The 27,985-nt window shown below is 35.8% G+C and overlaps 5 protein-coding genes across 5 annotated transcripts; 4 read left to right on the forward strand and 1 right to left on the reverse strand.

Moving 5' to 3' along the window:
- Positions 1–2,397: 2,397 nt before the first annotated feature.
- LOC108193455 (uncharacterized) lies at positions 2,398–3,750 on the forward strand. The gene has a single exon (XM_064082358.1). It carries the CDS (start codon positions 2,633–2,635, stop codon positions 3,050–3,052), a length of 420 nt encoding a protein of 139 aa, XP_063938428.1. The 5' UTR covers positions 2,398–2,632; the 3' UTR covers positions 3,053–3,750.
- Positions 3,751–3,760: 10 nt separating this feature from the next.
- Positions 3,761–14,375, reverse strand: LOC108193454 (uncharacterized). Its single transcript, XM_064082005.1, has 14 exons — positions 12,878–14,375; positions 11,791–12,095; positions 11,504–11,714; positions 11,157–11,394; positions 10,924–11,071; positions 10,305–10,616; positions 7,595–7,690; positions 6,123–7,446; positions 5,825–5,953; positions 5,524–5,744; positions 5,217–5,427; positions 4,893–5,130; positions 4,641–4,788; positions 3,761–4,296 (listed from the first exon to the last, which is right to left on the reverse strand). The coding sequence occupies exons 1-14, from the start codon at positions 14,187–14,189 to the stop codon at positions 3,982–3,984; spliced, it is 5,208 nt and encodes a 1,735-aa protein (XP_063938075.1). The 5' UTR covers positions 14,190–14,375; the 3' UTR covers positions 3,761–3,981.
- Positions 14,376–16,058: 1,683 nt separating this feature from the next.
- Positions 16,059–18,884, forward strand: LOC108196148 (short-chain dehydrogenase TIC 32, chloroplastic-like). Its single transcript, XM_017363288.2, has 8 exons — positions 16,059–16,339; positions 16,562–16,793; positions 16,932–17,014; positions 17,120–17,276; positions 17,650–17,740; positions 17,998–18,085; positions 18,407–18,453; positions 18,531–18,884. Exons 1-8 carry the CDS (start codon positions 16,234–16,236, stop codon positions 18,696–18,698), a joined length of 972 nt encoding a protein of 323 aa, XP_017218777.1. The 5' UTR covers positions 16,059–16,233; the 3' UTR covers positions 18,699–18,884.
- Positions 18,885–19,052: 168 nt separating this feature from the next.
- On the forward strand, positions 19,053–21,888 carry LOC108196147 (short-chain dehydrogenase TIC 32, chloroplastic-like). Its single transcript, XM_017363287.2, has 8 exons — positions 19,053–19,396; positions 19,880–20,111; positions 20,273–20,355; positions 20,462–20,618; positions 20,736–20,826; positions 20,955–21,042; positions 21,480–21,526; positions 21,607–21,888. Exons 1-8 carry the CDS (start codon positions 19,291–19,293, stop codon positions 21,772–21,774), a joined length of 972 nt encoding a protein of 323 aa, XP_017218776.1. The 5' UTR covers positions 19,053–19,290; the 3' UTR covers positions 21,775–21,888.
- A 1,567-nt stretch (positions 21,889–23,455) lies between these two features.
- Positions 23,456–27,977, forward strand: LOC108196149 (short-chain dehydrogenase TIC 32, chloroplastic). The gene is made up of 8 exons (XM_017363289.2): positions 23,456–23,832; positions 25,685–25,916; positions 26,065–26,144; positions 26,232–26,385; positions 26,677–26,755; positions 27,295–27,379; positions 27,470–27,513; positions 27,636–27,977. The coding sequence occupies exons 1-8, from the start codon at positions 23,727–23,729 to the stop codon at positions 27,798–27,800; spliced, it is 945 nt and encodes a 314-aa protein (XP_017218778.1). The 5' UTR covers positions 23,456–23,726; the 3' UTR covers positions 27,801–27,977.
- Positions 27,978–27,985: the final 8 nt, after the last annotated feature.

The following is a 27,985-nucleotide window of genomic DNA, read 5'->3' on the forward strand; positions in this document are numbered from 1 at the left end:
ACCTAGTCAAGCCACTTACAATCCCAGGTTTGTTTACATGCTTACGTTCTTTGATAGTGGGAGTTCGTAAAGGATCTCATTGCACTATACAAGAATACCATATGCCAAAATCCGAACATGCTAATATTTGGAACGCGTGATGGTGTTCAAGATCAAGACAATTGAATTGCTATATGCTGGCAAATTTCAGCATGTTTTTTCAACTCCGATCCCAACTTCTTTCCAGAGGTCAACTCCCATTTACACATAAACCTCGATAAATTAATAGTCTCTGGACTGGTAAATTTATTAATTGAAATTGCTAATTTATTGAGGTTAAATATATTTTAGCTCAACTATATTCGGTATGTTTTAATTATACTAAAATTATTAATTGAAATTTATTATAGCTCTGCTATATTCGAACTGAAAAATATTTGTAGTCAATTTAATAAGATCATTACTCCCTCCGTCTCAATTTATAGGTCCAGTTTGAAAAAAAAAATTGTCCCAAAATAATAAGATCATTACTCCCTCCGTCTCAATTTATAGGTCCAGTTTGAAAAAAAAAATTGTCCCAAAATACTTGTCCCTCACTTCTTTCAATACAAATTTATCTACATATTAATTGTGATTTTTTTGAAACTCAACATTATTCTCATTTCTCAATACACTAAATCCCTATATTTATTATGATTTTTTTGAAACTCAACAATATTCTCACTTATCAATGCACTAATTAATGATACATGAGATAAGATTCCATCTAACCAACTTTTTTCTTAATATGTGTGTTTATTCTAAAATGGACCTATAAATTGAGACAGAGGGAGTAATATATCTCTTATGCTAAAGAATCTATGTTCAAAACTGGTTTTATATTTATGAGTTAAATGATCCGTAACTACACCTTACAACATTAAATGCAGAAACGTATCACTTAATACATTGAGATCTAGCGACCTTCAACGGTGCTGATTGTAACGTTGTTAACAGAAATAACTCCAACACTACTAGAACTTGTGTTTGTAAGAACTTTATCCGATGCTCTGAAAATGAATGCAGCCTGGTCAGGAGGGGGAAGACTTATTTCATTGCATAACATAAACACTACTTCCGACATGCTTGGTCTTGCGGCCGCAGATTCTTGAACGCATAGTAGCCCGATACGGATGCATCTAAATATCTGGGAATCATGTTCATGTGATTCACCAAGCCACTCGCGGTCTACTATTTCCATGGCTCTTGACTCCCTCCAAAGACCCCAAACCTGAGAGAATTCATTTCAGGATCCTCAGTTAACTTAACATTAGTAATATTCAAGTTGTATCCATTCACTAGCACAGAAATAGTAACATCGGTTAAAATACACTTTTAGCATCGGTTAAGTGACGTAGTATATGTAGAAAACTGTGAATATAAGATGATTTAGTACTTACATGTCCAATTAGATTGACACAGTTTTCAGCATAGTAACTGGTGTTCTTTCTTCCCATAATGATCTCCAAGAGTAGAATCAGTGGCGTATGCAGGATTTAAGTCCAGAGGGGGCTGGATTTTAGTCCCACCGGGAAAAAAATTTTTGGGTACATAATATATAATTAAATTTGACATATTATTGTTACAACTTACAAATTCACAATAACACTCTCCTAGGTGCCATATTTTGAAACCTCACTATAATGTCTTCAACATCAATTTATATTAAAGTATAAAATATTAGTCTATTACAAATGTAATATTAAAGTATAAATGTAATATTAAAGTATAATTAAATTTAACTATTAGTCTATTACAAATGTAATATTAAAGTATAAAATAAAATATAAAACTAAAATGTTATTAAAAAAGTTTGATAAAAATATTTTTTATGTATTCATTTGACTTTTTGAAAATAATTTTCATTTTTTAAAAATAAATTAGTATGTACTAAAATATTTAGAGGGGTCTAATTTTTTTTTTTTAATCTTGTACACCAAAAAAAAAAAAAAAATAATTTTTTTTCAGAATCCAGGGGGGGCTATAGACCACCCTCGTCCCGTGCTAACTCCGCCACTGAGTAGAATCCCAAAGCTAAAAACATCAGACTTTGTTGAGAATAGGCCTTCCATTGCATACTCTGGTGACATATAACCGCTGCAATCATACAAGTGTCGTATCATACTCTGGCTTACTTAAATGACTGCTAAGGTTTGTCATTAGTTATTCAATATATGTATAAAATAATCAGCAGTACAATCTTACAAAGAGGGTGCAGAACGATGGTTGGAGATTTTTGCTGTGATATGGTTTTCTACTTGTATACTTCTGTGACTTGACTATTCTTACAATTCAATAGTCAGGAGAATAACCATGTTGTTTTTATGTTGAAACAACATCCTCTTAAGTGCATATATGTTGTTAATGTGTTGGATTTTGTCCTCGTTCAGATGTCCAGAGGGAAACTGTGCATCACAGAAGCGAGGTTCATGCTGCACCTGGAACATCAAGGGGAGTCGAGATTGTTGATAATGATGACCTGTCTGATGCATCGCCTAACAACAATTATGGTTGCCTGTCTACTCCTGAAGTTGCTAAATTACAGGAAAACCTGCGATCAAGTACTTTAGAGCTACAAAAAAAGGTGAAGGACCCTCTTCCTGAAGCCTTAGCTATGGCCAAGAATGTTGTGCCAAAACTAGATTGTGTTGACAAGAGAAGTGATGTAATTCCTGCTGAGAACAATAATCTTGAAAATGAAGGCAGGAATGCAGCCAAGGCCAGCCTGATGGAACGTAACAAAACTGCCTGTACTTATGAGTGGGATGAATCTAGTGACGTATCAGCTGATGAAAGTAGACCTCACTTGTCCAGCCATAAGACAAGACTGGTCACGCTGGAAAAACATAAAAATCCAAAACCTTTAAGGAGAAAACGCAAGTTTTGGAGTAACCTAGAGGAAGACACTTTAAGAGCAGGTGTGCAGAAGTATGGTATTGGAAACTGGAAGCTTAATTTGGATATGTACAGGGATATATTAAATGAAAGAACCGATGGTGATTTGAAGGACAAGTGGAGAAATATGACCGCTTGATGTTTTGATCTTGGTTCTCTACTATAAGTATATAATATATGGTATGAAAAAAGCCCACCTCAGAAAATGGGTACTATACTATATAAGTGATGCTGATTTATCAATCAACTATAACATAGTCTCCCTGATCTTTTATGTTATATTTTAGATTAGCTACTAAAAGTCTTGTGTTTGGATCTGGTTAGGTTTTGATATGCCTTTTTGAATTTGTCTTGCAGTGTGATGTTCAAATCTGTTTCCTTCAATCAATTTACCCATCTTGATGCAACTAGTTCGGGCCTTAAGGCATTTAGCGATTGCCAGCTAGCATTCAGTGTGTTCAAATGTTAAAGGCTCTCATGTAAGATGAAACTGAAATTCTCCAAATTATCAACTAGTGGTGCATTAAATTGGAGACTGTGAAACCTCTTTTGCGGGTCTCTTGTGATTTCAGGTTAATGTGTCACATGTCCCTAAATCCTGTATTCAGTCTGAACCATCCGGTTTCGTAGGCATGCTAGTAAACTTTTGACTAGTTGTATTTGCTCTAGTTTTGATGTTTATGCTTAAGGTCATATGTATGTTATTCAGTGACATGGTTTGGAATTTTGGAAGTCTCAGGAATCTTGTATCCAGTTTAAACTATCTGGTTGCATTTGCTCTGCTTTGAATGTTTATGCTCAAGGTGTATATTTTTTGGTGACATGGCTTAGATTTATCATTGCCTCGTGATGATAAATACACAATCTATTTGATTGACGTACGAGGTACACAAAAAATTACAAACCGCGTACTTCAAATACACATATTGCTTTTCAGTCTATCTTGAAAATGATATCGAATTTCACTACTACAACATTAGCTAGTAGCTGCTACCAGTACTCGTAGGAGTCAATTCCCAAAATCAGAATTCGTGAGTGCAAAAACGTATCACTTTAATACATAGAGATCTAGCGACCTTCAACTGTACTAATCGTGACGTTGTTAACAGAAACAACTCCAACACTGCTAGAACTTGTGTTTGTAAGAACTTTATCTGATGTTCTGAAAATGAATGCAGCCTGGTCTGGAGGTGGAAGACTTATTTCATTGCATAACATAAACACGACTTCCGACATGCTTGGTCTTGCAGCCGCAGATTCTTGAACGCATAATAGCCCGATATGGATGCATCTAAAAATCTGGGAATCATGTTCATGTGATTCACCAAGCCACTCGCGGTCTACTATTTCCATGGCTCTTGACTCCCTCCAAAGACCCCAAACCTGAGAGAATTCATTTCAGGACCCTCAGTTAACTTACCACCAAAGCATTAGTAATATTCAAGTTGTATTTTATTCACTAGTACAAAATTAGTAACGTCGGTTAAAATACACCTTTATCATCGGTTAAGTGACGTAGTATATGTAGAATACGCTGAAAATATAGCCCTTTAGCGTCGGTTCACTCAGGTACTCAGAAATGTTACATATGAGTCGGTTTTAATGAATGTCGACGCTATAAGTGTGACCAACTGCGTCGGTTTTGAGAAACATCGACGCTATTGGTATGACCTATTTTCCATATTTGAGGACTGAAAACTGTGAATATAAGATGATTTAGTACTTACATGTCCAATTAGATTGACACAGTTTTCAGCATAGTAACTGGTGTTCTTTCTTCCCATAATGATCTCCAAGAGTAGAATCCCAAAGCTAAAAACATCAGACTTTGTTGAGAATAGGCCTTCCATTGCATACTCTGGTGACATATAACCGCTGCAATCATACAAGTGTCGTATCATACTCTGGCTTACTTAAATGACTGCTAAGGTTTGTCATTAGTTATTCAATAAATTTGTAAAATAGTCAGCAGTACATACTATGTTCCAACTACTCTTCTTGTTGTTTCTTCATTTTGGTCGCTCCCAAATATCCTAGCCATACCAAAATCTGATATTTTTGGATTTAAGTCGGCATCTAGTAAAACATTACTTGCTTTTAAATCTCTGTGAATGATTTTCAATCTCGAATCATGATGAAGATATACCATGCCCCGAGCTATGCCCACTGTAATATCAAATCGTCTTTTCCAGTCTAGCATGTATCTTTTCTCATCATCTGATTCAACATTAACAGTAACATAATTAAGAACAGTGTAATTAGTATTCTTCCTACTAAATTTGATTCTAAATGACAAATAATACCAAAAAGAAAGCCATCTAAGCCCTTGTTTGGCAAGTACTCGTATATCAACATTTTCTCTTCTTTCCGCATGCAGTAACCAAAGAGTCTGACAAGATTCTTGTGTTGAAGCCTTGCTATCAACGTTACTTCATTTCTAAATTCCTCTGTTCCTTGCCCTGACGTGTTTGACAACCTTTTCACCGCGATATCTTGCCCATTATGCAGTTTACCCTACAATATATGATCTTTAAGCATTATCTTTATACTCAAATATTAACGCAACTTCAGTTAACTATAAATTACCAACTTCAGTTAACTATAAATTACCTTGTACACGGAGCCAAAACCACCTTCTCCAACTTTGTTAGCACTGGAGAAATTTTCAGTTGCAGAAATGATGGTGTTCAGGGAGTATACTTTTACATCAACAGTACTTTCTGTTTCATCAACCTCTGGATTATTTTTTGAAGTGCTGTGCACCGATTTCCCACCTTTGCTAATATTGCGACCAAACAACCTTATTCCTTCCAGTCTTGTCTCAGCTATCCCTAGATTCCATAAAGTGATATGGTCAGTAATAACAAGAATTAGAAAAAACTGAACTCGTAATGGTAATAGGAGTCGTTACCTTTCCTCTTCTTCATTATTAACCAATATGCCAGAATAATCAGAACAAAAAGTGCAGCACTGCCAATCAGTAACGGCACTAAAACCTTGATGTAGCCATGGGATCTCTTTGGCTTCTTTGAATAGTTAGCTGTAATATAAGAACTAAACTGTGTGAAATCATTTTTGTGGAAGCTACATTGTACATATCCAACTTATCATCTTTGAGCCTTTGATACTATAATAGGAATATGGAGGATACAAGAATAGAACAATTAGATTCTAATGAAATATAGAGTATTTATTAAAGGAAACCATACCTAACTCAGCGGAGTCCACACGAAAGAAGAAGTCCTGGCCACCACTTGAAAAGTTTCTCAAGTCCACCAGTTTATCATACCATGTTATGCAACCATTGAAACCTCCTCCACTGACATTAGCAGCGGAGTAACCTGTACACGAGCAGTCCTTTAAGCACAAGTCTGCACAGGCTTTTTCACCCAAGTTCAGGTTTCGCCTTGATGTAGTGGTGTCAGGCAGCTTCACTTTAGGCAGCTTTACAAATCCTTCCCCCTTTCCACACAATTGGCCTTCTCGCTTTAGAACACAACCTTGCTTGCCCTCCCTTGAGTCCCACTCGTTCTGCGACTTTGGCTTGAATCCTGGAAGGCACTTGCACACGAACTCGCCCACATCATCGTACAGGTTACAATCACTGTATGCGCCACAATAACCAAAAGTGTCACATCGGTCCTCAGGTGCAAAATATAAATTAACCCATTTCTGCTCAGCTGGTCGCCACGTTAGTCTTTGAAGTGTTCCAGTTGACTCATTAGCAATCATTCTCGCTATGATTGAGGTGTTGCGTAAATGATCTACCAGGTATACCTCATCAGGATTGTCAACGTAACTTACATTAAAAATGTACTTAGGGGATGCCACGACTGCCAATTCAGGTACACCACTCCATCCGAGTCCATTCCAAGGTCCTCCGCGCCATACTGGATTCTGATTCTGATACAAGAACAATTGGGGAACTGATCCATTAATATCAATCCTAATTGAATATGATCCGGTTCCTGGATCATTTGGTGACTTCCAAGCTGTCAGGAACCTGTTCAGACCGGACCTACGGTCAAATCCAAGCTTCATATTGGAAACCAGAGTATCTGTTGGATAATCAAAACTCTGCCACAAGAAATCTTCTTTGCTATCATGTCCTTGCAGAACAAAATTCCCTGTATCCAAGAGCTCGGCTGAGTTGTTTGATTGAGCAGCTGACAAGTTTGATACATTAGTTGACCATACCGCAACATCTGGCTGTTGGCTGTCGAATAAAACAAGATTTCCATTCTTTTCTAGTGATAGAACACCGGATGTATTTGTAAGTGGATGATCCCTGTTGGCAACCCAAACTACCGTTCGAATTGTGACTTTGTTGTACCAAATACCAACATATCTTCTGGTGCTATTAGCAGGGCTAAAAAAACCAAGGACAAAGTTTTCTTCTGAGGAAACCAAAACATTTCCGTCACTAAGAGGCTCATTCGGGGTAATGATGCTGGTGGAGCTGCAATACCGGAAGAGAAGAAATATGACACAGAAACTTCGGGAGCTCCTCTTGTGAAGCATGGTTTGTACAATTTACGCGATTCTCACCTGAGACAAAATATTTTTTGTCTGTGATAATGTACTCTCCTTGTGACACCAAGTAAGGAAAGACTTTATTTGTTCAGCGCGGGGATGGGGATTATAGATAAATATTCAGGTATTCCTGATTCAGCACATTCACACTTTCATAGCGGCCTTGATGTGACATTCCTATATATTTTGATGCAGAATTACTCCAGTAAGCTGAATTGTCAAGAACCGGCACATTCACAACTAGCTGTTTAAGTAGAAATAAAACAATGATTAGCTATCAGTTAATTTCATATTTGAACTTATGTTAGAAAGTCACAGGTCTGTGTGGAGTTAGTAAATTAACAAAGACTATATTAGAAGTTGTTAAAGAGTCATCTTCTTTTGAAAATTCTAACTCAATTCCCTACATCACCATTGTCCAACAGTAGCTTTGAATAAGAACATCAGACTGTTTCTAATTAAATGCGAAAGAATGACAAGTCTGCAAATATCAATAATGTGATTACTTGTAAGAACACTACACCAAAGGACTGCGAATAAGGCAGGCGGCATTAGAATATTTTTAAACCCTCAAGTTTCAACACTTATATATATTATATTACTATATTGGAAAAGATCAACACTTGTAGTCTAAGCTCTAGAATATAAGGACCGAGGAAATCTAGAAGTTGAATAGTTAATGTTTTGAAAATTATGAAATAATGATTTTAGCTATGTGGTCAAAAGACTTAGAAATGTCAGACGACTTATATTTCAAAACGGGGGAGTAGCTGATAAGATTCCAGACCTCAAACCTTGAAAAAAGAATTTAGTTCATATTATAATTTTATAATTAAAATTGATTAATCAAGAATCAACTTCCATTGTTCCTACACTCCTACTTGAAAAGGGATGGACACAAATGGTTGCCACTGGCAAAATAGGAAGCAGACAGACCCTGGTGTCCATGTGTTGTTATTTATCACATTCATAGCCCCCGATATGTCCATTTCCCATTTATAATCCTCCCTAATTGTATTCTTATCCATAAATGCTCAGCCACAAGTCGTACGTGGTAGTCCATATCAAATACAGATGCAAGTATGCAAAGCTTATCAATTCTACATGATTCAAAACAAAACGTATAGAGAAGGCAAGGTCCTGCTCTTGCATTCAAAGAGAGGGTTAGTTTGTTTACCTTATTGGTTCCGACGGATAAAGGAAATGTGCCGACTTACTCTGGTACGTCAAATGCGTCACATATGTCATGTTATATCATATGTCAGGATAGTTTGCATGTACCTCGACTAATCCTAACAAATAATATTATATTATATTTGCTTCTATGAATTGAATTCCAGTCATGTATGATTAATAATATATTTCACAAAAATAATGATTTTAGCTATGCGGTCAAAAAATTTAAAAATGTGTCTCAAAAAGTCAAACGATTAATATTACAAAACGATGGGAGTAACTGATAAGATACCAGACCTCAAACCTCTATATATTTTATGTTATTTCAGATTTATTGACCAGTAACCAAGACATATTATTCATGGTGATGTTGCTTTGGTTTCACCCTAGTTTCCAAACACATTGAACACAAATTTTTTAACATGTTTAGAAGAATTTTCGGAACTTACATTTGAAACCAACTGACAGTGACTTAATTTACTGAACATAATTCATCATCACCTTGTTACAAAATGAATAGTTTTCAGAGAGGTCTCTTGTATAAAATTTTAAGCACTATCAATAGCAGAAGTCACCTACAGTCACATGAGTATAGGCTATTATGTATGTTCATGCAGCTGAAATTTCAACTTCAGGAATCCTGTACAATTTATTAGTGGCCTGCAGGCAGCTGAAGGTGGTTTTTTTGTTGGAGGATATAATCAATGAAGTAATAAATTATATTGACCACAATCACAGAAGAGGTCTAGAAGAGGTCTAAAAGTTGAAGAAGATTATTTGCGTAGTTCATATTTGACCGATTTGACACAAAATTTGACATGAGTCTAAATTTATTACCCTGAGCCTTAATAAGATACTCCCTCCGTCCCCCTGAATAGTATACATTGGGGGACGGGGACGCGGCACGGACTTTAATGCTTCTGTAAAGTGTAGTTGTATAATATATTTTTAAAATTTTCTTTTTGTAAATTAAAGTTCGGATGTTATATTTTTATACAAAAAAAGAAAATCTCAAAAATAAGTTACGGAACTATATTTTATAAGAGCATTGAAATGCGTGTCGAGCAGTTGAAAAAAAACGTATAGAATTAAATGGGACAGAGGGAGTAGGAATAACAAATTACTCAGAACGTGAAAAGCTCATGTCTTGCATACGTGAAGTTGCTTTCGCCATTTGGATTCGCAACAATCATCAAAAAATTAAAAAAAGATAGAGTTGGTTGTGACACAGGAGGTGGGCAACGTATAAATAAACTTCTAAACTTCCGGGAAAACATGATATCATAGTTAAAAGAGCAACTGGAATTCAATCAATTCAATGTCCATTTAAAATTTGGGGAAGATGTAAAAGTCGTGGAATTTTGGAGATTGAAATTAAAAATCTGAAACATAATCATGATTTTTCTGGTGACATGTCAGGATATTCAACTCATCCGAGAGATGACAATGTTGGAATTTCTCCAAAGCAAATCCTTACTTCAAACAGTAAAAAAAAACACCAAGGAATATACAAGTAGTTGATTATTGCCACTCATGCCTATTAAAACAAAATTGGAGTGATGTGAGCTATCGTTGAAAATTTACATCTAATTATTCTGCCACCTTAATACAAACATGTATGTGATGCCTCATTTTGTAGTTAAACATCATTGCTATAGATTTTGATTCCTGTGAAATATTTAACGACCTTGAACCGTGCTAATTGTAACGTCGTTGACAGAAGTAACTCCAACACTACTAGATCTTGTGTTTGTGATGCCTCCGTCTGATGTTCTGAAAATAAATGCAGCCTGGTCCGGAAGTGGAAGATTTATTTCATTGCACAACATAAACACCACTTCTGACATGCTTGGTCTTGCAGCTGCAGATTCTTGCACGCACAACAGCCCGATATGGATGCATCTAAAAATTTCGGAATCATGTTGATGTGATTCACCAAGGGACTCATGATCTACTATGTCCATGACTCGTGATTCTTCCCAAAGACCCCAAACCTGGAAAAATTAATTTGCAGGAACTTCAGTTAACTTACCACTACAACAGTAGTAATTTGAAGTTTTACCCTTTTGTCCAAGGATGGATCTACTAAGAGGCATGGAGGGACACGTGTCCCCTCTAAATTTATTTTGACATCACAATTCTAAATTTTACAAAATTACAAAACTGCCCTGCAAAACGTGTATTCAAAAATGTGCTTAGTGCCCACTAAGAAAATAATCATAGATCCACCCTGGTTCTGCTTCTGTCAATAATTTATGGCCCTGGGAACTGAGAATAGATAAAAGAAGGTTTGTAACTTACATGTCCAATCATATTGACGGAATTTTCAGCATAGTAACTGCTATTCTTTCTTCCCATAATGATCTCCAGGAGTAGAATCCCAAAGCTGAAAACATCGGACTTTATTGAAAAAAGGCCTTCCATTGCATACTCTGGTGACATATAACCACTGCAATTTTTCATATATCAAGTTATAAGAGTGATAAGGTTGACCTTGGTTTATTTAGAGTATGTATATAAGAAGTAATTCATACTATGTCCCAACTACTCTTCTCGTCGTTTCCTCAATTTGATCGCTCCCAAATATTCTAGCCATACCAAAATCTGATATTTTTGGATTCAATTGAGCATCTAGTAGAACATTACTTGCTTTCAAATCTCTGTGAATAATTCTTAATCTTGAGTCGTGATGAAGATATACCATCCCCCGAGCTATGCCCACTGCTATATCAAATCGTCTTTTCCAATCTAGCATACATCTTTTTTGATCATCTGATTCAAGATTAAAACTTAGATAATTGAATAAATGTATTTCAGTATAATACACCGTAGTAAAAATGGTCACTATCAACTGAATTTAACTCTGAAGGCTCTATCATACCAAAAAGAAATCCATCCAAGCCCTTGTTTGGTAAGTACTCATATATCAACATTTTCTCTTCATTCTGCATGCAGTAACCTAAGAGTCTGACAAGATTTCGGTGTTGAAGCCTTGCTATCAACGTTACTTCATTTCTAAATTCCTCTGTTCCTTGTCCCGACGCGTTTGATAACCTTTTGACTGCAATATCTTGTCCATTATGCAGTTTACCCTACAATATATGATTCTTGAGCATTATTTATCTACTCATCTTTACTTCAAATTTAATAAACCTATAGAGTACGTACCTTGTACACGGAGCCAAATCCACCTTCTCCAACTTTGTTAGCATTGGAGAAATTTTCAGTCGCCGCTATAATAGTGCTTAAAGAGTGAAATTTCACATCAACAGTACTTGTCATTATTTCATCAAACTCAAGATCTTCTCCATCAATATTACTACAACTAAACAACCATATCCCCTCCTGCCTTCTCTTCTTCTTCTTCATTGTTAACCAATATGGGAGAAGAAGCAGAATCAAAAGTGCTGCACTCAGTAGGGGCACCATAACCTTGATGTAACCGTAGGATCTCTCCTTCTTTGAATAGTTAGCTGCAATACAAGAATGAAATTGTTCAGAGGTTAAAAAAGAAAATACAACAGGCTGATAATTACTAGAGCGCAATACATGCAGGTCCAAGTTAAGAATTTGGGTGCTGGCACAGTTGTCCCTTAAGATCTGGACCAGAAGAAAATTGCCCTCAGGGCTAGATAGCAGGAATGGTCCAGAGAACTGTGATGATGACCTGAGCCGCCAATGAAGTAGGTCATGAAGACGCAAAATACATCTCCAATAGTACGGGATCCTGAACCTGAATGACCCTATACCATGCTAAGCAGAAAAAAATCATGGATGCTCATATATATTAAAAGTTTTAATTTTCTCACATCAAGCCTAAAATGGCATAGACACGGATTCAGAGAGTCTGATGTAAATGGAAGCTTACTTTGTCTATACAAATAACAACCACTAATGCTGCCATTTAAGGGGTTTCCTCAAACCACAAAAGGGATGACACATTAAGAAATTTCAAGAAAGTGAGCCAAACTTTTGTGACTCTTGATCTATCAAGGGAAAGACCCGGGCCAGGAGCTCAGAGTCTTCGTTAATTAAGCCAAAACTATAATAACCACACACAGTAAATAACAAATAGTCTTAAAATCAATTGATAATAATTATTAGCAAGGGTGACTTTGCTAAACGGGGTAAAAAGTTTGAACCCGAAAGTCCTTATGAATACACGAAGAAGAAGAAGAAGAATATGCAGTCAATAGATAATAATGACAACAATTGCAGAAGGTATAAGTAAACAACCAGTAAAAGGAAACCATACCTAACTCAAAGGAGTTCACACGAACGTAGAAATCCTGGCCACCGCTTGAAAACTCTCTCAAGTCCACCAGTTTATCGTACCATGTAATGCATCCATTTGAACCTCCATCACTCACTTCAGCCGCAGAATAACCCATACACAAGCAGTTTTTCAAGCACAAGTCTTCACATGCTTTCATACCCAAACTCAAGTCTCGCCTCGCGTTAGAGGTGTCAGGCAGCTTCATCCTTTCCAGCTTCACAAACCCTTCCCCATTCCCACAAATCCGGCCTTCTTGTTTTAAAACACAACCTTGTGAGCCATCCCTCAAGTACCAGTCTCGCGGTGCCTTTGGCTCAAATCCTGGAAGACACTTGCACTCGTACTCGCCCACATTGTAAATGTTACAAACACCAAAGGCTCCACAATGACCAAAATAGTCACATATATCCTTGGGTGCTGAATAGAAATTTACCCACTTATTGTTTCCCTCTTGCCAAGTTAGCCTCTGAAGAGTTCCAGTCGACTCATTAACAATCATTCTCGAAATAACTGACTTGTTACGCAAGTAATCCACAAGATACACCTCCTCAGCATTATCAACATAACTTACATTGAAAATAAATCTAGCAGATCCAAGGACTGCCATTTCAGGCACACCGCTCCATCCGACACCATTCCAAGGCCCTCCACGCCATACAGGCTCCCAATTTCTGTACAAAAAAAGCTGGGGAACCGAACCATTAGCATCAATCATAAGTGTATATGATCCGCTCCCTGGATTGTCAGGTGACTTCCATGAGGTCAAGAAACGGTTGAGACCGGACCTACGGTCCACTCCAATCTTCATATCCGAAATCAGAGCATCTGAGGGGAAATCAGAGCTTTGCCACAGAACATCCTTGTTGTTTACATCTCCATGTAGTATGAAATTTCCCGAGTCCAAGAGCTCGGCCGAGTAGTTTGATTGAGCAACAGATGATGAGTTTGTAATATTAGTCGACCACAAGAAAACACCGGGCTTTTGGCTGTCATATAAAAAAAGAGCTCCAGTCTTGTCTAGTTTTAGAACTCCGGATGTATTTGTGAGTGGATGATCCCTGTTGGCAACCCAAACTATTGTTTGTACAGAGACTTTGTTGTACCAAATACCCACATATCTCTTGCTACTATCCTTGGGGCTAAAGAATCCAAGTGCAAAGTTTTGTTCTGCAGAAACCAAAACACTACCGTCCCTGAGAGGCTTATCTAGGGTGATGATGCTTGTAGAAGTGCAATATCGGAGAAGAAAAAATAGGAACACGAAACTTGGGGAATTTCTGCTGAGAAGCATAGTTTGTACAATATATTCCGCCTTGTTCCTGCGACACCAAGTCAATAGTTTAGATGCATTATTAGTTTAGCTACCAACTTAATTTAGCTCAAAAAGCTCAATTGTAAGGACTTGGCACACTGATAAGCAACTGTTCAGGAAGATATAACACAAGCATTAGCTGCCAGTTAGTAGTAAATGGTTTAAATTATGATAAAAAGTCATGTTGCCTATGAGTAATTAAAGTTGTTAGAGTCAAGTTCATTGAAAATTCAAACTCAATTTTTTAGCATCACCATTGTCAAACAATAGTTTGGAAAAGGACATATAGTTTGTGTATGACCTAATGGCTTACCTCAAGCTAGTATCTCTTTGAGCTATATATATATCTTTTAGAATACTCTTTTGAGCTATATGTGTTACTTTGTAAAGTTTATATTTAAAATTTCATTTTTTTTCTCAGAGAAGGGAGGAACCATATAACTTTAAACTAGTCTTCTTGTGGAGCCATATGATGCCAAGTTGGCAAAGCCCTCGGGCACAGGGCTACATAATTTCAGAATGAAACCTTTTAAGGATAAAACAAGCTTATTTCTATAGTCAAATAGACCGATAGCATATGACATAGGTCATATCTCTGTGGTGTTGGCAGTGCAAAAGATTTTGCCAGACGCACAAAGTTGGACGCAAAGGGACCCTCAAGAGAGATTTTTTGACGCAGAAAATTAAAATTCTGAGACTGGTTTTTTAGCCAACTTGGAAACATAAACTGCTTTGATCAGGAAGGTTTTACAAGCAGAATGATAAAAATCATTGAACCAAACATATCTTCTGATCAATTGGATGTTAATATAACATTAAAAGCCCGGGTGCAACACGTGCAACATTGGGTGTTGATTTTAAACAAAATAACCTGACCACAAAATTCACATCAGAAAAGAATCAAAGATAATGCAAGTTCTAGCCTCCACTTCTCCGCTCTTCATCTTTCATCCCCTACTGATTAATCATCTTCGTTCTTCCATCTTCTCTCGTATTTATTAGTTTTATCAATAAAATCAAGATCAAATCCTTTTGGGTGAGTTCTTGTTAAGTACCTTGTCATCAAGGTCGTGCCCATCTTTTTGGGATGTTTGTGTCTGTTTTGATGTTTCTGTGTGTTTTGTTATGGGTCTCGGTAACGTTTCTAAGAAGGAGTTACATGATATTTTGGGTAATCCGTAAGGCTTGTATTAGATATGACACGGTGGTGAATATCGTAAGAGCTCACCTTTTACGACATAAAATTGTTCATGTTTTGGGGTCATTTGTTGATCCAATATCGGTTGATGTAACTGATAATTCTAAACATTGGGCTACAGATAGGTTGGATTGTTCGAGATTTGATTGTAATACTTTTTAGTTTAAAGAATTTAAATATTCTATTTGTTAAGTGATCTGAAAACAAAGCAGCTATATGTTTAGCTCGTTTTTTGTTTCTTAATCAGGTTGTAATTGACCGTTCGAGGGTTTGTCTCGGCTGGGTTCAGTTATCTATTAAATTCTTCGCTTTTCGTCAAAAAAAAAAAAAGCCCGGGTAGGGATCAGTCGTCATTCTAGAGAAACTACATCACAGGTAGTTCACTTCAAAATTCTATAATTAAAACTTTATGACATTCAAAGCTGCTATTAAATAATAATCATCGGTTGGTAAAATGTCGTCTTTGTTATTTCAATGTGCCCCGCTAGGGATCTAAAATGTTTGTTGCTATAAAAAAACTAACAGATAAGTAGTTAGTGCTTAATGGGGTTGCAGGAATGCAGCTCCATGGAAGTATCCGGAGGGAAGCATCAACTCAATTTGATTTTGCTTACTAAACCACTCTTTAGTAAATTTGTTAACTAGACGTCATGAATGAGCAAATGTGCTTGACACTATATTCTACAAATCATCTCTCTGTTATTTGGATTACTATATATACTTGCACATTGCTTCAACTTCTGATATGATTGTAGCAGCAAGAGTTGGCATTTGATCTTTTTTATTGCATATTTATAACCTAAACCTACAAAAATATTCAGAAGCATGTGGATTTTTGGCGGGAGAAGTGAATCCGGGTTCAATGCAAGTAATAATGCAGAGCAGGTTACAGAAGGAATTGATGGCACTGCCCTTACTGCCATTGTCACAGGTCCTTCGCTTGTCATCCTATATTTTTTTGGATTTTGCCATTTGTTTTCAATCGCGTATTTTGCAAACCAAACCTAATCACATTTAATTTCAAGTGCTATATGGCTGCTGAAACATAGCTCAACTTTGGTTCCAATATTTTCATGTTTTACTGAAGCATCGTACTGCATAAATCACAATTCACAAATAACTCCAGGGAAACTCATATTTTCCCTAATTACAGGAGCAACAAATGGTATTGGAAAAGAGACTGCACGAGTCCTTGCTCTGCGCCATGTTCATGTAGTTATGGGAGTAAGAAATGTTAATGCTGGTGAAAAATTAAAAGAAGAATTGCTGCAGCAGATCCCTTATGCTAGAATTGAAGTCATGGAAATTGATCTTAATTCACTAGACTCGGTCAGGGAATTTGCATCACAATATATATCCAGTGGCCTTCCTCTTAACATCTTGATGTAAGTAAATTATGTGATTATGTTCAAATGTGCAATGTGACTTTAAGGCTTTTTCATACTTAAATTACAGAAATATCTTCCATATTGTTCAACAATTAAGTTTGGCTAATATATTTGTTGCTCTTTGGACTTTGAAAGTAATAATGCAGGGATTTTGGCTCCTTTCAAATTCACACTTTCAAGAGACAACATTGAACAAACATTTGCAGTCAACCACTTGGGTATGTAAATACTGGTTATCATTTCATAAATTGGTATATAATGTCAGGATGTACGAATCTGTCGCCCTCAATTGATGTCGCCCATTGCATATATATTTTCCTCAGGTCAATTTCTTTTGACAAACCTTTTAATGGAGACGATGAAAAAGACAGCAAGTAGGAGCCGGACAGAAGGAAGAATTATCAATGTATCATCATTCATGCACAGATATGGAGTTCACAAGGAAGGGATTCGTTTTGAAGAGATCAATGATGAGAAGAGGTGTGATCATATACCATCTTCATCACCTATATATGTTCACTTCAAGTGTTTTTGTATATCTTTCAATATATGATTGCTCGACCATCACTCTCAGACTACTCAGCCTTCAGCATACTCTTTCATCATTTTGGTTGATTATAAAGATTTTGTTTAAGAAAACTAATTTCCAAAATTGGCTTCCTTTGCGTTTTGCGTTCTCTCCTTATTGCATTAATTCATTTACATAACATAGATTTTGATGCAACTAAAACTATATTACCCAATAAAATGCTTAGTTTTTTTTAATAAAACTAGCAGTATTTTACAGCATTTCACAAAATATATAGATTTATGTGTATTTAAGTATTTGGTTGATTTCCTATGATCATTTCAGCTACAGCAGCTCTGCTTTGGGAAGGTCAGCATATGGACTATCCAAGCTTTGTAACATCCTTCACACTAATGAACTTGCAAGGCGCTTCAAGGTTATCATTCACATTTACCCCATCACAATCCCTGAGTTTCTTAGCTATTAGTAGTCCCTCAGTCCGAAACTTTTGCTGATTTAACTATGTAGTGATAGTAGTAAATTTATAATGTTCACATGGAAACTGTGTTATTTCTTTTATTCAGAGGAAGCTTCTTTGTATTACACCTGCGAATCAGTTCACCATAATGTCTTACCTCAGTTAAAACGTGAAATATAACTGTTGTTTTGTATTTCTATCTACTTTTGTACCAGGCAGAGGAAGTTAATATAACTGCAAACTCACTTCATCCAGGATTCATAACCACAAATATCTTTGCACCTAACGCTGGAGTTACTTCCTGTAAGAATTTGAGTGTTTTGGTCTCTCCTAGACTAGCCATCTGAATTCTATACTAAATATCCACAATTTACACTATATTTTCTTTCTGATGATTTGTTTGCAGCTTTAATTTTTTCTTAAAACTACAGAGTTTTCAGGAATCAACATATCATTAGAGATCTTTTAGAATATCCCTTGTTTCCTTCTCCGTAGTTAAACTGTTCACGGCTTCCATCTCACTCTCCCTGTATCTATCTTATTGAAAATAATCGGTTTAGCACATTGGAAGCATGATTTAATGGTTTTGTGGTATTAACAGTCTTGTTTATTTGATAACTGCAGGGCTGATGAACACACTTGCAAAATACATATCTAAAGACATAGGACAGGTTTCTTCTGAACTAAACTGTTGTTCAGATTCACTTAAACACAGTCTAACAAGTAATGACAATATCATTAATTTCAGGGAGCATCAACAACATGTTATCTATCATTGAATCCAAAAGTTAAAGGGGTAAGCGGAGAATATTTTGTGGACAACAACAAAGTGGAAGCCAGCAAATTGGCAAGAGATTCTGGGTTGGCCAAGAAACTTTGGGACTACAGTCTGAGCTTTACGGATGCCAAGTTCTAGTTCCGGAGCTGCTACTTCTGAGTGTGCATGTGTGGAAGCTCTGTGTTATCTTTTCATTGTTTGTTTTATCTATACTGCCTTACTTCTAAGCTCTGAGAATTTTTGTAACTTTTATCATATACATGTACTAGCCTATAATCCATTATATTCAACCATCAACTTAATAAGAGTAGAATTTCATACAAATTTTGATTTGTAGGGTGAATCTGATTGGTTGTTTGTGTGAATGTTTTATCTTGTATAGAAAAAAAAAATCTTTATTTAAATACTAATTTGGCTGCAAACATCAGTCCTAGATTATTATTATTCTTGAGTCAATTAAGATGGGCTGACTCACAAATCCAAGCACGCCCTTTTTTACTTTTGTCTATACAAGTAATGTAGTGCAAGACATCTTTTCATGCTATATTTTTATATAAGGCTTTACATTATTTCATGTTCTTCCCATGCTAGCTTAATCATATACTTAGTATCTATGCACAAAAGGCTTCATCATCATTGCAATCATTCATGTAGGAGCTAAAAACTGAAATTTTGTTGAATTGCTTCCAAACTAATATTTATTATCAAACCAAAGTACCAGAAGGAGGCCATGTGGAGGTTTGGAGGGAAAGGTGAATCCGGATTCTGTGCTGGTAACACTGCAGAGCAAGTTACAGACGGAATTGATGGAAGTGCTCAAACAGCCATCATCACAGGTCTATATCGTGCTTCCCCTGTTGGTTTTACTATACTTTTTACGACAACTTTTGGTGCCACTGGCATAGAGTGGACAGTGGTTAATTTGTTTTAGGTTTGGATAGTTTGGCTTGATTACCTAGAGAAGCAACCCAACCATGATTCAAACGGAAACCAAATACTCAAAATGATCAGAAACACTTCATAATTTCTGTTTGGTTGCAGACTACCAGATTGTTTTTGCAAGGTTTTTTTTTTTAACTGAATTTTTTTTAAAAAATATATGTATTCTTTACTTGCATACTGCCCTTTACTGGCTACAATTTCGGATAACCTCTGTTCCATTCGTACTGGTTTACCTCTAAGCTTAAGTTTAGGATCAGGCCGGTGCTCATCTTGTTCCTAGTTAAAAAATCGACAAAATATGAAGTTCATTTGCTAATTGGCCACGGTCTTGAATTTAATTGACAAAATAATATAGTTTTGATTAAAAATTATTACAGGAGCCACAAACGGTATTGGAAAAGAGACTGCACGAGTGCTTGCCTTGCGTCATGTTCATGTAGTCATGGGAGTCAGAAATGTTAATGCTGGTAAAATACTAAAAGACAACTTGCTCCAGGAGATCCCGTATGCTAGAATTGATGTCATGGAAATCGATCTCAATTCACTAGACTCTGTCAGGGAATTTGCTTCACAATACATTTCCAGCAATCTACCTCTCAACATTCTAATGTGAGTAAATAATGTGATAGTGTTCGAATCTGCACTGCTACTTTAAGGCCCTTAAGGTCAAATTACCAAGATCTTATCCATGCCTTGATATCATTATGGAACATTGAAATTTTCACAGGCCATAACTGTTTAATATACATTGCATTCGTTCGGTTTGCAAGTAATAATGCAGGAATTTTGGCTCCTCCCAAGTTCACATTATCAAAAGACAACATTGAACAAACATTTGCAGTCAATCATTTAGGTATGTGAAATGATGCTTATGATTTTGTGCATTGATATTGTGACTTCAGTGTGTAAGAATCCTCTTGTCTAGACTGATATCTCCGTTCATTATATGGTATTCTCAGGTCAGTTCCTCTTGACGAATCTTTTGTTGGAGACGATGAATAAGACTGCACAAAAGACCCGGACAGAAGGAAGGATTATTAACGTATCATCAGACATGCACAGATATAGTGTTCACAAAGAGGGAATACGCTTTGAAACGATCAATGATGAGAAAAGGTGTGAGATGCAAGTAGAAGTACATTACACAGTTAAAAACTTGTTTTTTGATAAACAAGCAATACTTATTAGAACCATCTAACATAATTTTCATTTATATTATTATCATTGTTTCAGTTACAACAGCTCTGCTATGGGAAAGTCAGCATATGGACTATCCAAGCTTTGTAACATTCTGCACACTAATGAGCTTGCAAGGCGCTTGAAGGTTATATTTCAACCCCATCAAATATATTGCTTAGCAATCTGGAATCCTGATTTCATTATAATTGTCTGATAATGATGAGAAGTTATAATAATCTAACTGTATACTCTATTTGTGTACTATTGTTCCAGGAAGAGGGAGTTGATATAACAGCAAACTCGCTTCATCCAGGACTTATAGCCACAAATATCTTTGCACCTAATAGCGGACCTGGTTACTGTAAGTATTTAGTCTGTCTTCTTCTCTTTGCATCAAGTTCCTTAAATTCTACTCCCTCTGTCCATTCAATTGTATACAGTTTTTTTTAATGCTCGACACGTTTTTAAGTTAAAATATAAAGTCTACTTCCATAATTTATCATTTACCTTTTCTTATTCAAGTTTAAACATTGAATTTATAGTTAAATAAAAAAATTAAAAATAATTTAACGGTATACAACCTTGTGAGACGGAGTACTGCATATGGAGTATCAAGTAGTTGCGTGTAAATATAATGGCATTCTATTTTTTTTGACTAATATGGCTTATAGCCTTACAAAGTGAGTATCTGTTCGAAGATATTCTCGGGGTGAGACCCATGACCTGGGACGACAGAGGATAAACCCTTAACCACTGGGCTATCTAGTATAAACACTTATGCTGATTTCTTGACTGCAGGGTTAGTGAAAACAATTGCGAAATACACGTCCAAAAACATTGAACAGGTTTGTTCTGGATTCTGTTGTTGATCATGGTTTTGCAGAACTTTTTAGTCCACAATGTGATGAAAAAATTGTTGTTTTAGGGAGCGTCAACTACATGTTATGTGGCACTGCACCCGAAAGTTAAAGGGATTTCAGGAGAATATTTTGTGGACAACAATAAAGTGGAAGCGAGCACGTTGGCAAGAGATTCTGACTTGGCCAAGAAACTCTGGGACTACAGTCTGAGTTTCACAGAAGCAAAGCACTAGTTCTGGATGCGCATCTTTTAAGTCTGTGTTGCTTGAAGTTGTATGGTTTGAATGTGATTTCAAATAAAAACAAGCCTGTTCTTTAAAGGAGATTTTTATAAACTTTCCATATTAGAGCAAGTCCAACAGTGTCCTAGCAAATGCCTTATAAATATTATAAAATATAGTGTCCTAGTGATTTAGGACATCATCTCAATGTATCAACTCCAACAACATGCCCCATTATTGTGCCTTATTATTAAAATAATAATATATATTGGAATTGTTATTGGAAAGAAATGAGAAGGAGGGAGGAGAGAGATGTAGTGGAATGGTAAAAAGCTATTTTTTTATTGATAGGGCATACAAAATGGTGCCTCAAAAATTAGGCACTTGTTACATGTCCTAGTTTTTTAGGGCAACACTAGGACATTGTTGGAGTATTGATTTGCTTCACATGCCTTAAATTTTGATTTAGGACATCAATATAGGGCACTCTTGGACTTGCTCTTACAACTCCTTTTTTGGTGGATTGTATTTCTATAATCTTTCCGGCGATAGATTACTAATCTGACCCAAAATGATAATATCTGTGGCTGACCCGACACATATTCTGGTTATTCTGGTTAAATGGATTTCAACCGTTTATAATAATTTGGACATGAATTTTAATATTTTTAAGCCACCTGATATATATTTTTTAGTTTTAAATTTTATACGTAATGCTTGATATATTATAAATTGTTTTCTAATTATCACTTCTGATTCGAAATCATAATATACATGAGTTTTCTATTTATCGATCGAATTAAAAAAGTAAATTTGAAATATAATAAAATGATTTTTACTAAATTGTTATATAGTAGCATGATATTATGTGTCATCTTCAATGGCTTCTTCATCGATATCTCATAAATTAATTTTTTTATTAATAAATATGCACATAATACTCGAATAAAGAAAAGCAAAGACAATAAAATTGGAAAAAATCAATAGAAATTAGTTAAGAATGAAGTAAGGGAAGAAAATCTTAAAATTGAAAAGTATCGAAGAGTTTTTAAACATACAAGGAGACAAAATTAAAGAGGATATTCAAATTTGGTTCTAAACAATCCTAAAGAGTTTGAACGAGAAGTTTGTTGGAGTTGCTCCAAATAATTGTTAGTTACTCCTGAGCTATTGAACATTTCTTCAATTCCATTTTAATTTCAAAATTTTATTTATGAATAAAAATTTAAATATTATATTTTTATTTGTAAAGAAAAATATTACAGTAAAATAAATTATAAAATAAATTTTATAACTTGGTTAAATACTTATATGTCTAGTTCTCCGACAAATGTATACTCCCTCCGTCCCACTCATTTCTATACAATTTCCTTTTTGGGACGTCCCATCATTTCTATACATTCCAAATATAGTAACTTTTTATAATATAAAACACTACTACACCCACTACATTCTTCCACTATCTTCATTCTATAATACTATAAACACTATTACATCCACTATTTTCCCCCACTATCTCAAATCTATCATTAAATATAAATGGGTCCCACCATTTTACTCACTTTTCATCTCAATTTACTCACTTTTTACACTTTTTCTTGGTCTCCGTGTCCAAACCAAACGTATATAATCTACCGGGACGGAGGGAGTACGATTCACCACGGAGGAACGGGAACAAAAATGCTGGTATTTGCGCACGTGTACCCCAATACAAGTTTGGTCCATCCTGATGGCTGCCTCCACTTGACCTTCCCGAACAAGTCTGACATAAAAGCTCTTACGACATATCCCACTCCGTCAATAAACCTGGCCCAGTAAATAGTTTTATAGTATATCCACTGCTACCATTATTATACACACACAAACACACTCGAGACATTTAACCACTCCATTCATCAGCCTAGGCTTCATCAACTTTGTTTTAGCAAGTCTTGCCAACATAAACAACTATCTCCTCTTCAACTATGTGGCTTCTGGGATTTAATGGTCCATCTGGCTTCTCTGCTCGCTCTACTGCTGAGCAAGTCACCGAAGGTGTCGATGGATCTGGCCTTACTGCTATTGTCACAGGTCTTTTCTTTTTCCCATTTTTTCATCTGTGTTTGGTGATATTATATGTCTATCATGTGTTCATGTATGTATTTTTGATTGACCACTACTCGATCTGTGTTTTCTTTACTTGACACTCTTCTTGTAAAACCTCGAGGAGTTAGGAATGCTTTAATCTGGATCTTTAAATAAATGTCTCTAACTTATAAATCTAGAACCGGGCTTTTAAGCTCGGCCAAACAGCCCCTGTATTTCCCAGCGCTTCTGTCTGAATATGCATACTGTTTTTTTCTTTTCTCTTTGATCAAATTTGTACTACTACTACTACTACTTCTGTGATAGAATTTCTGACAGTTTTGAGAATATGCGGAAAAAGAAGTTACAAAGATTCTGTTACCTCTTTTCAACACTTGTGAAAGAGACCGAAAATGACAACATACACCCTCGAAATAAAGAGAACAAAGCCTAGTAAATTGATCAATCCGCTAGATTTTTTTATTTTTTTTTGAGAATGATTCGCAAGAAGTTAGTTTTCTTCTTAAAATTGACTGGAACATGACTAGTACTAGTATAATTTTCGGCAAGTTGGCAGGAGCTGAAGATTCAAATTAGTTGCCTTTTTTTGTCAGAAGCCAGGGTCACTTTACAATATATACAAGGGTCATTTGGCTTAGTGTTTAAACTTGCAAAATTTGTATATACAGCACACTAAAATATAGACTGAGGCTTTGTGTATTTACAAGCTTTCTGACGTATCACAAAATGAACATTATGAAAACTAAACCCTACTACTAGTTGTCTCTGTGACTATAGATTAACACAACATGTAGACTAACAGAATCAAACAGCAACTAACTCTCTCAAGAAAGAGCTTGGATATCTGAGCTGGCACAGAAAGAATGGAGGCATCTGGAACCATCTGGAATCTTTATACAGCTACTGGTACTAGCATTAGAGTCTTCAACACATAGCTTAAAATAAGTACTTATTGCTTATAAGTGAGGAGTTACTTATAAGTGGAAAATAACTTATAATTTTTTTGATATTTACAGCTTATTAGGTATAAAAATTATTAATATAATAGGAGAATATTATAAATTATTTTTAAAGTGATCCTAATAATTAATTAAAAATAAGTGACTAAAAGAAGTTAGGATTTTCAACTTCTCATATTCTGTCTTGAAGTGAGAAGCTGATTTATAACTTCCTTAAACAAAAAGTATCAATAAGCTGATTCTGATTCTGACTTATCCAGTCAAACAGGCACATAGTACATACAAATAAGTTTTAATCCTCTGCAAAACAACCTTTCGAGTAAGACACATACATGCATCAGCTAGTTGGAAAGTATTGAGATAAGGAACCAAATAAGTTTTTATCATAAGCCACTCTATATACATCCTAAGTTTTAAAATGTTTCATGCATATGGAGAAGAATCATCTGAAGTCTGAACACGTCAAACATGTGTGAACTGGAGTACACTGCACCGCATTTTCGTGGTGTGGTTTATGCGATTTTAAAATTTCATGGTGCGGGTGCAGTTTGACAATTTGATAAAACCGCATATGCGGGTTGGTCTGTGGTGTTAGAAAATAATCCCCCCACCAACCCACACACACACACCGTGATTAACCCTAGCTAAGTGAATAAAAGACAGCTGACTCCTAATGTATAAAAGTGTTATTTACTGTGTATGTTCAGAGGGAAGAGCCATAGGATGGGAGATTTGATTAGTTCATGACATCTACAATATAGACATTCCCTGACTTTTTGGAACTACAGACTCTGGAATATAACTTTTGAGTTGAACATAGATTTAGTACTTTCATCCTGCAATTTACTAAATAGTGCTTATGCTTTGAAAAATTGCAGGATCATCAAATGGTATTGGAATAGAGACTGCACGTGTGCTTGCCTTGCGTGGTGTACATGTTATTATGGGAGTGAGGAATGTAAATGCTGGGAAAAAAGTTAAAGATGATATACTTCAGAAAATTCCCAATGCTAAAATTGATGTAATGGAAATCGATCTTAACTCACAGGAATCAATAAGGAAATTTGCAAAGGAATATATATCATGTGGTCATCCCCTGAATATCCTTGTGTAAGAAAACTATGCAATAGTAGTTATATGCTATATTTATGTTATGTAGCTCATTCACCTTTATACAAATTTATTTAATTTTGGTCACAACCTTCATACAAATTTTGAGCACTAAAGATAACTATTTTATAAATTTTGTTTTCGAAAGTAACAACGCAGGGATTATGGCCCCTCCCTTCACACTTTCCAAAGACAACATTGAACAGCAATTTGCAGTTAACCATTTAGGTATGTTACATCGGCTATATCTGATTTACACTTTGCAGATGTATCATTATGGGTGCACTAATTAAGAGCATTTGCCACTTTTGTCAGGTCCATTTCTTTTGACAAACCTTTTGTTGGATACCATGAAGAAGACCGCAGAAGATAGCCAGAAAGAAGGGAGAATCATCAATATATCATCAGACCTCCACTTTTATGGATATAAAGAAGGAATTCGTTTTGACAAATTAAATGATGAAGCAAGGTATATTCCATTTTAATTAGCATATATACCAAGATACAGATGCTCATACTTGTGTTATATCACTACGTCATGCAACTACATATGAGTATTATGCTTTCATAGAGAAGATATTTTTTTTTGTGTTTCTTTCTTCTATTTTTCCCTTTTCCGATCTTCTCCTTCCCTTGTTCTTTTATGTGTAAATCATGGACACTTGCTTGCTGATGGTCTTCTTTTCTTGTGACCAAAAAATGGCTACAAACTTTTATAATAGTCATGATCCTCACATCATCCATACTCCGACTTTTGCAGTTACAATGGGAATACTGCCTATAGTCAATCAAAGCTTTGTAATATCTTGCACACCAATGAGCTTACCAAGCGCTTGAAGGTAAAATTTCTCAAGTGATGACATCAAAATTCATGTACAGATACCTTTACCAAATATATGTTCACAAGGATACCTGTTTGTAGAGCACGAGTTGGGTCTTGCTAGACTCAGAGACCAATATGCTACTGTAATTTTGGTTATGGTAGTGTACCACTTAATCTGGCATATGTCTGCAGAAACTTGAAGTAAGAAAACACTCAGATTGTGCATCTAGCCATCTATTGCAGTCATGTATGCTTTAAAATGTTTGTCAGATGACATTAATACTAGTGAGGCACCCATTTACCATCAAAGAATTGGTTATATGACTAATAACATAATGTGGGTACTAGACTTCATTATGGATGCTAAATCGTGTTTTAAAAGCATGCATCTGGTCTGAGCTCATTGGTGAAAACATCTACAATGAATTCATCTATCAATTTGGAGTGTTTAAGTATTTGTTCAGAAATTCTTTTTCCTCTGGAAAATACTTCATATATTATACTCAAACTTCATCGTTGTTTAAATCTGATTTGTAATTTTATGCAACTGATCAGGAGGAAGGGGTGAATATTACAGCTAATTCGCTTCATCCCGGAGTTATTGCCACAAATCTTCTCAGTCATAGCAGTCTTCTCAGCTGTAAGTACTTGATACGTTCTTCTCACATTATAAGTCAGTAGTTATATTCTAGTAACTTGTTATTAAGCTCTGACCCCTTTTGCATTACAGGGTTTAACACTTTTGCTCAATGGGTGACCAAAAACATTCCCCAGGTCTGTTTTCATTTGCTCGCCTTATTTGCATGAAACATTGTTATTATCATTTACGGGATATTCATTGTTTAAAGATGCTTCTGAGGCGATGATTAACCCTTCATCATGGATGATGGATACAGGGAGCAGCAACATCATGCTATTTGGCCTTAAATCCGCAAGTTAAGGATATTTCAGGCGGATATTTTGCAGACAGCAACCAAGCCAAACCAAGCAAGCTGGCAAATGATGAAGAACTGGCCAAGAAACTTTGGGATGTTAGCTTGACCTTGACTGCTCCCAAGTAGTTATACCAATTATGAGAGCTACGGTGCCAGGATTTGTGCTATTGTAATTTTGTGCTGTTTATTACATTTTTAGCTAAATAAACAAGCGGTTTGATGTTGTAAGATAGATTTGAATGATGTATCAAGATCTGGGTTGCGTTTTGACTTGTGATAAATTCATGACTTTGTTATTCAGAAGCGGTTCT

The sequence above is a fragment of the Daucus carota genome, chromosome 7 (genome assembly GCF_001625215.2).
Source record: "Daucus carota subsp. sativus chromosome 7, DH1 v3.0, whole genome shotgun sequence".
In the NCBI taxonomy this organism is placed as follows: Eukaryota; Viridiplantae; Streptophyta; class Magnoliopsida; order Apiales; family Apiaceae; genus Daucus; species Daucus carota.

Excerpts from the sequence above, each read along its gene's own strand:
- LOC108193455 (XM_064082358.1), top strand. The coding sequence starts at position 2,633 with ATGGCCAAGAATGTTGTGCCAAAACTAGATTGTGTTGACAAGAGAAGT.
- LOC108193454 (XM_064082005.1), bottom strand. The coding sequence starts at position 14,189 with ATGCTTCTCAGCAGAAATTCCCCAAGTTTCGTGTTCCTATTTTTTCTT. Across the intron at positions 11,395-11,503 it reads CTTGGATGGATTTCTTTTTG|ATGATCAAAAAAGATGTATG; the intron begins GTATGATAGAGC and ends ATCTTGAATCAG. Across the intron at positions 11,072-11,156 it reads AGAAGAGTAGTTGGGACATA|TGGTTATATGTCACCAGAGT; the intron begins GTATGAATTACT and ends GAAAAATTGCAG.
- LOC108196148 (XM_017363288.2), top strand. The coding sequence starts at position 16,234 with ATGTGGATTTTTGGCGGGAGAAGTGAATCCGGGTTCAATGCAAGTAAT. Across the intron at positions 16,340-16,561 it reads CCTTACTGCCATTGTCACAG|GAGCAACAAATGGTATTGGA; the intron begins GTCCTTCGCTTG and ends CCCTAATTACAG. Across the intron at positions 17,015-17,119 it reads ATTTGCAGTCAACCACTTGG|GTCAATTTCTTTTGACAAAC; the intron begins GTATGTAAATAC and ends TATTTTCCTCAG.
- LOC108196147 (XM_017363287.2), top strand. The coding sequence starts at position 19,291 with ATGTGGAGGTTTGGAGGGAAAGGTGAATCCGGATTCTGTGCTGGTAAC. Across the intron at positions 20,619-20,735 it reads ACGATCAATGATGAGAAAAG|TTACAACAGCTCTGCTATGG; the intron begins GTGTGAGATGCA and ends TCATTGTTTCAG. Across the intron at positions 21,043-21,479 it reads TAATAGCGGACCTGGTTACT|GGTTAGTGAAAACAATTGCG; the intron begins GTAAGTATTTAG and ends TCTTGACTGCAG.
- LOC108196149 (XM_017363289.2), top strand. The coding sequence starts at position 23,727 with ATGTGGCTTCTGGGATTTAATGGTCCATCTGGCTTCTCTGCTCGCTCT. Across the intron at positions 26,386-26,676 it reads AAATTAAATGATGAAGCAAG|TTACAATGGGAATACTGCCT; the intron begins GTATATTCCATT and ends CGACTTTTGCAG. Across the intron at positions 27,514-27,635 it reads TGACCAAAAACATTCCCCAG|GGAGCAGCAACATCATGCTA; the intron begins GTCTGTTTTCAT and ends TGATGGATACAG.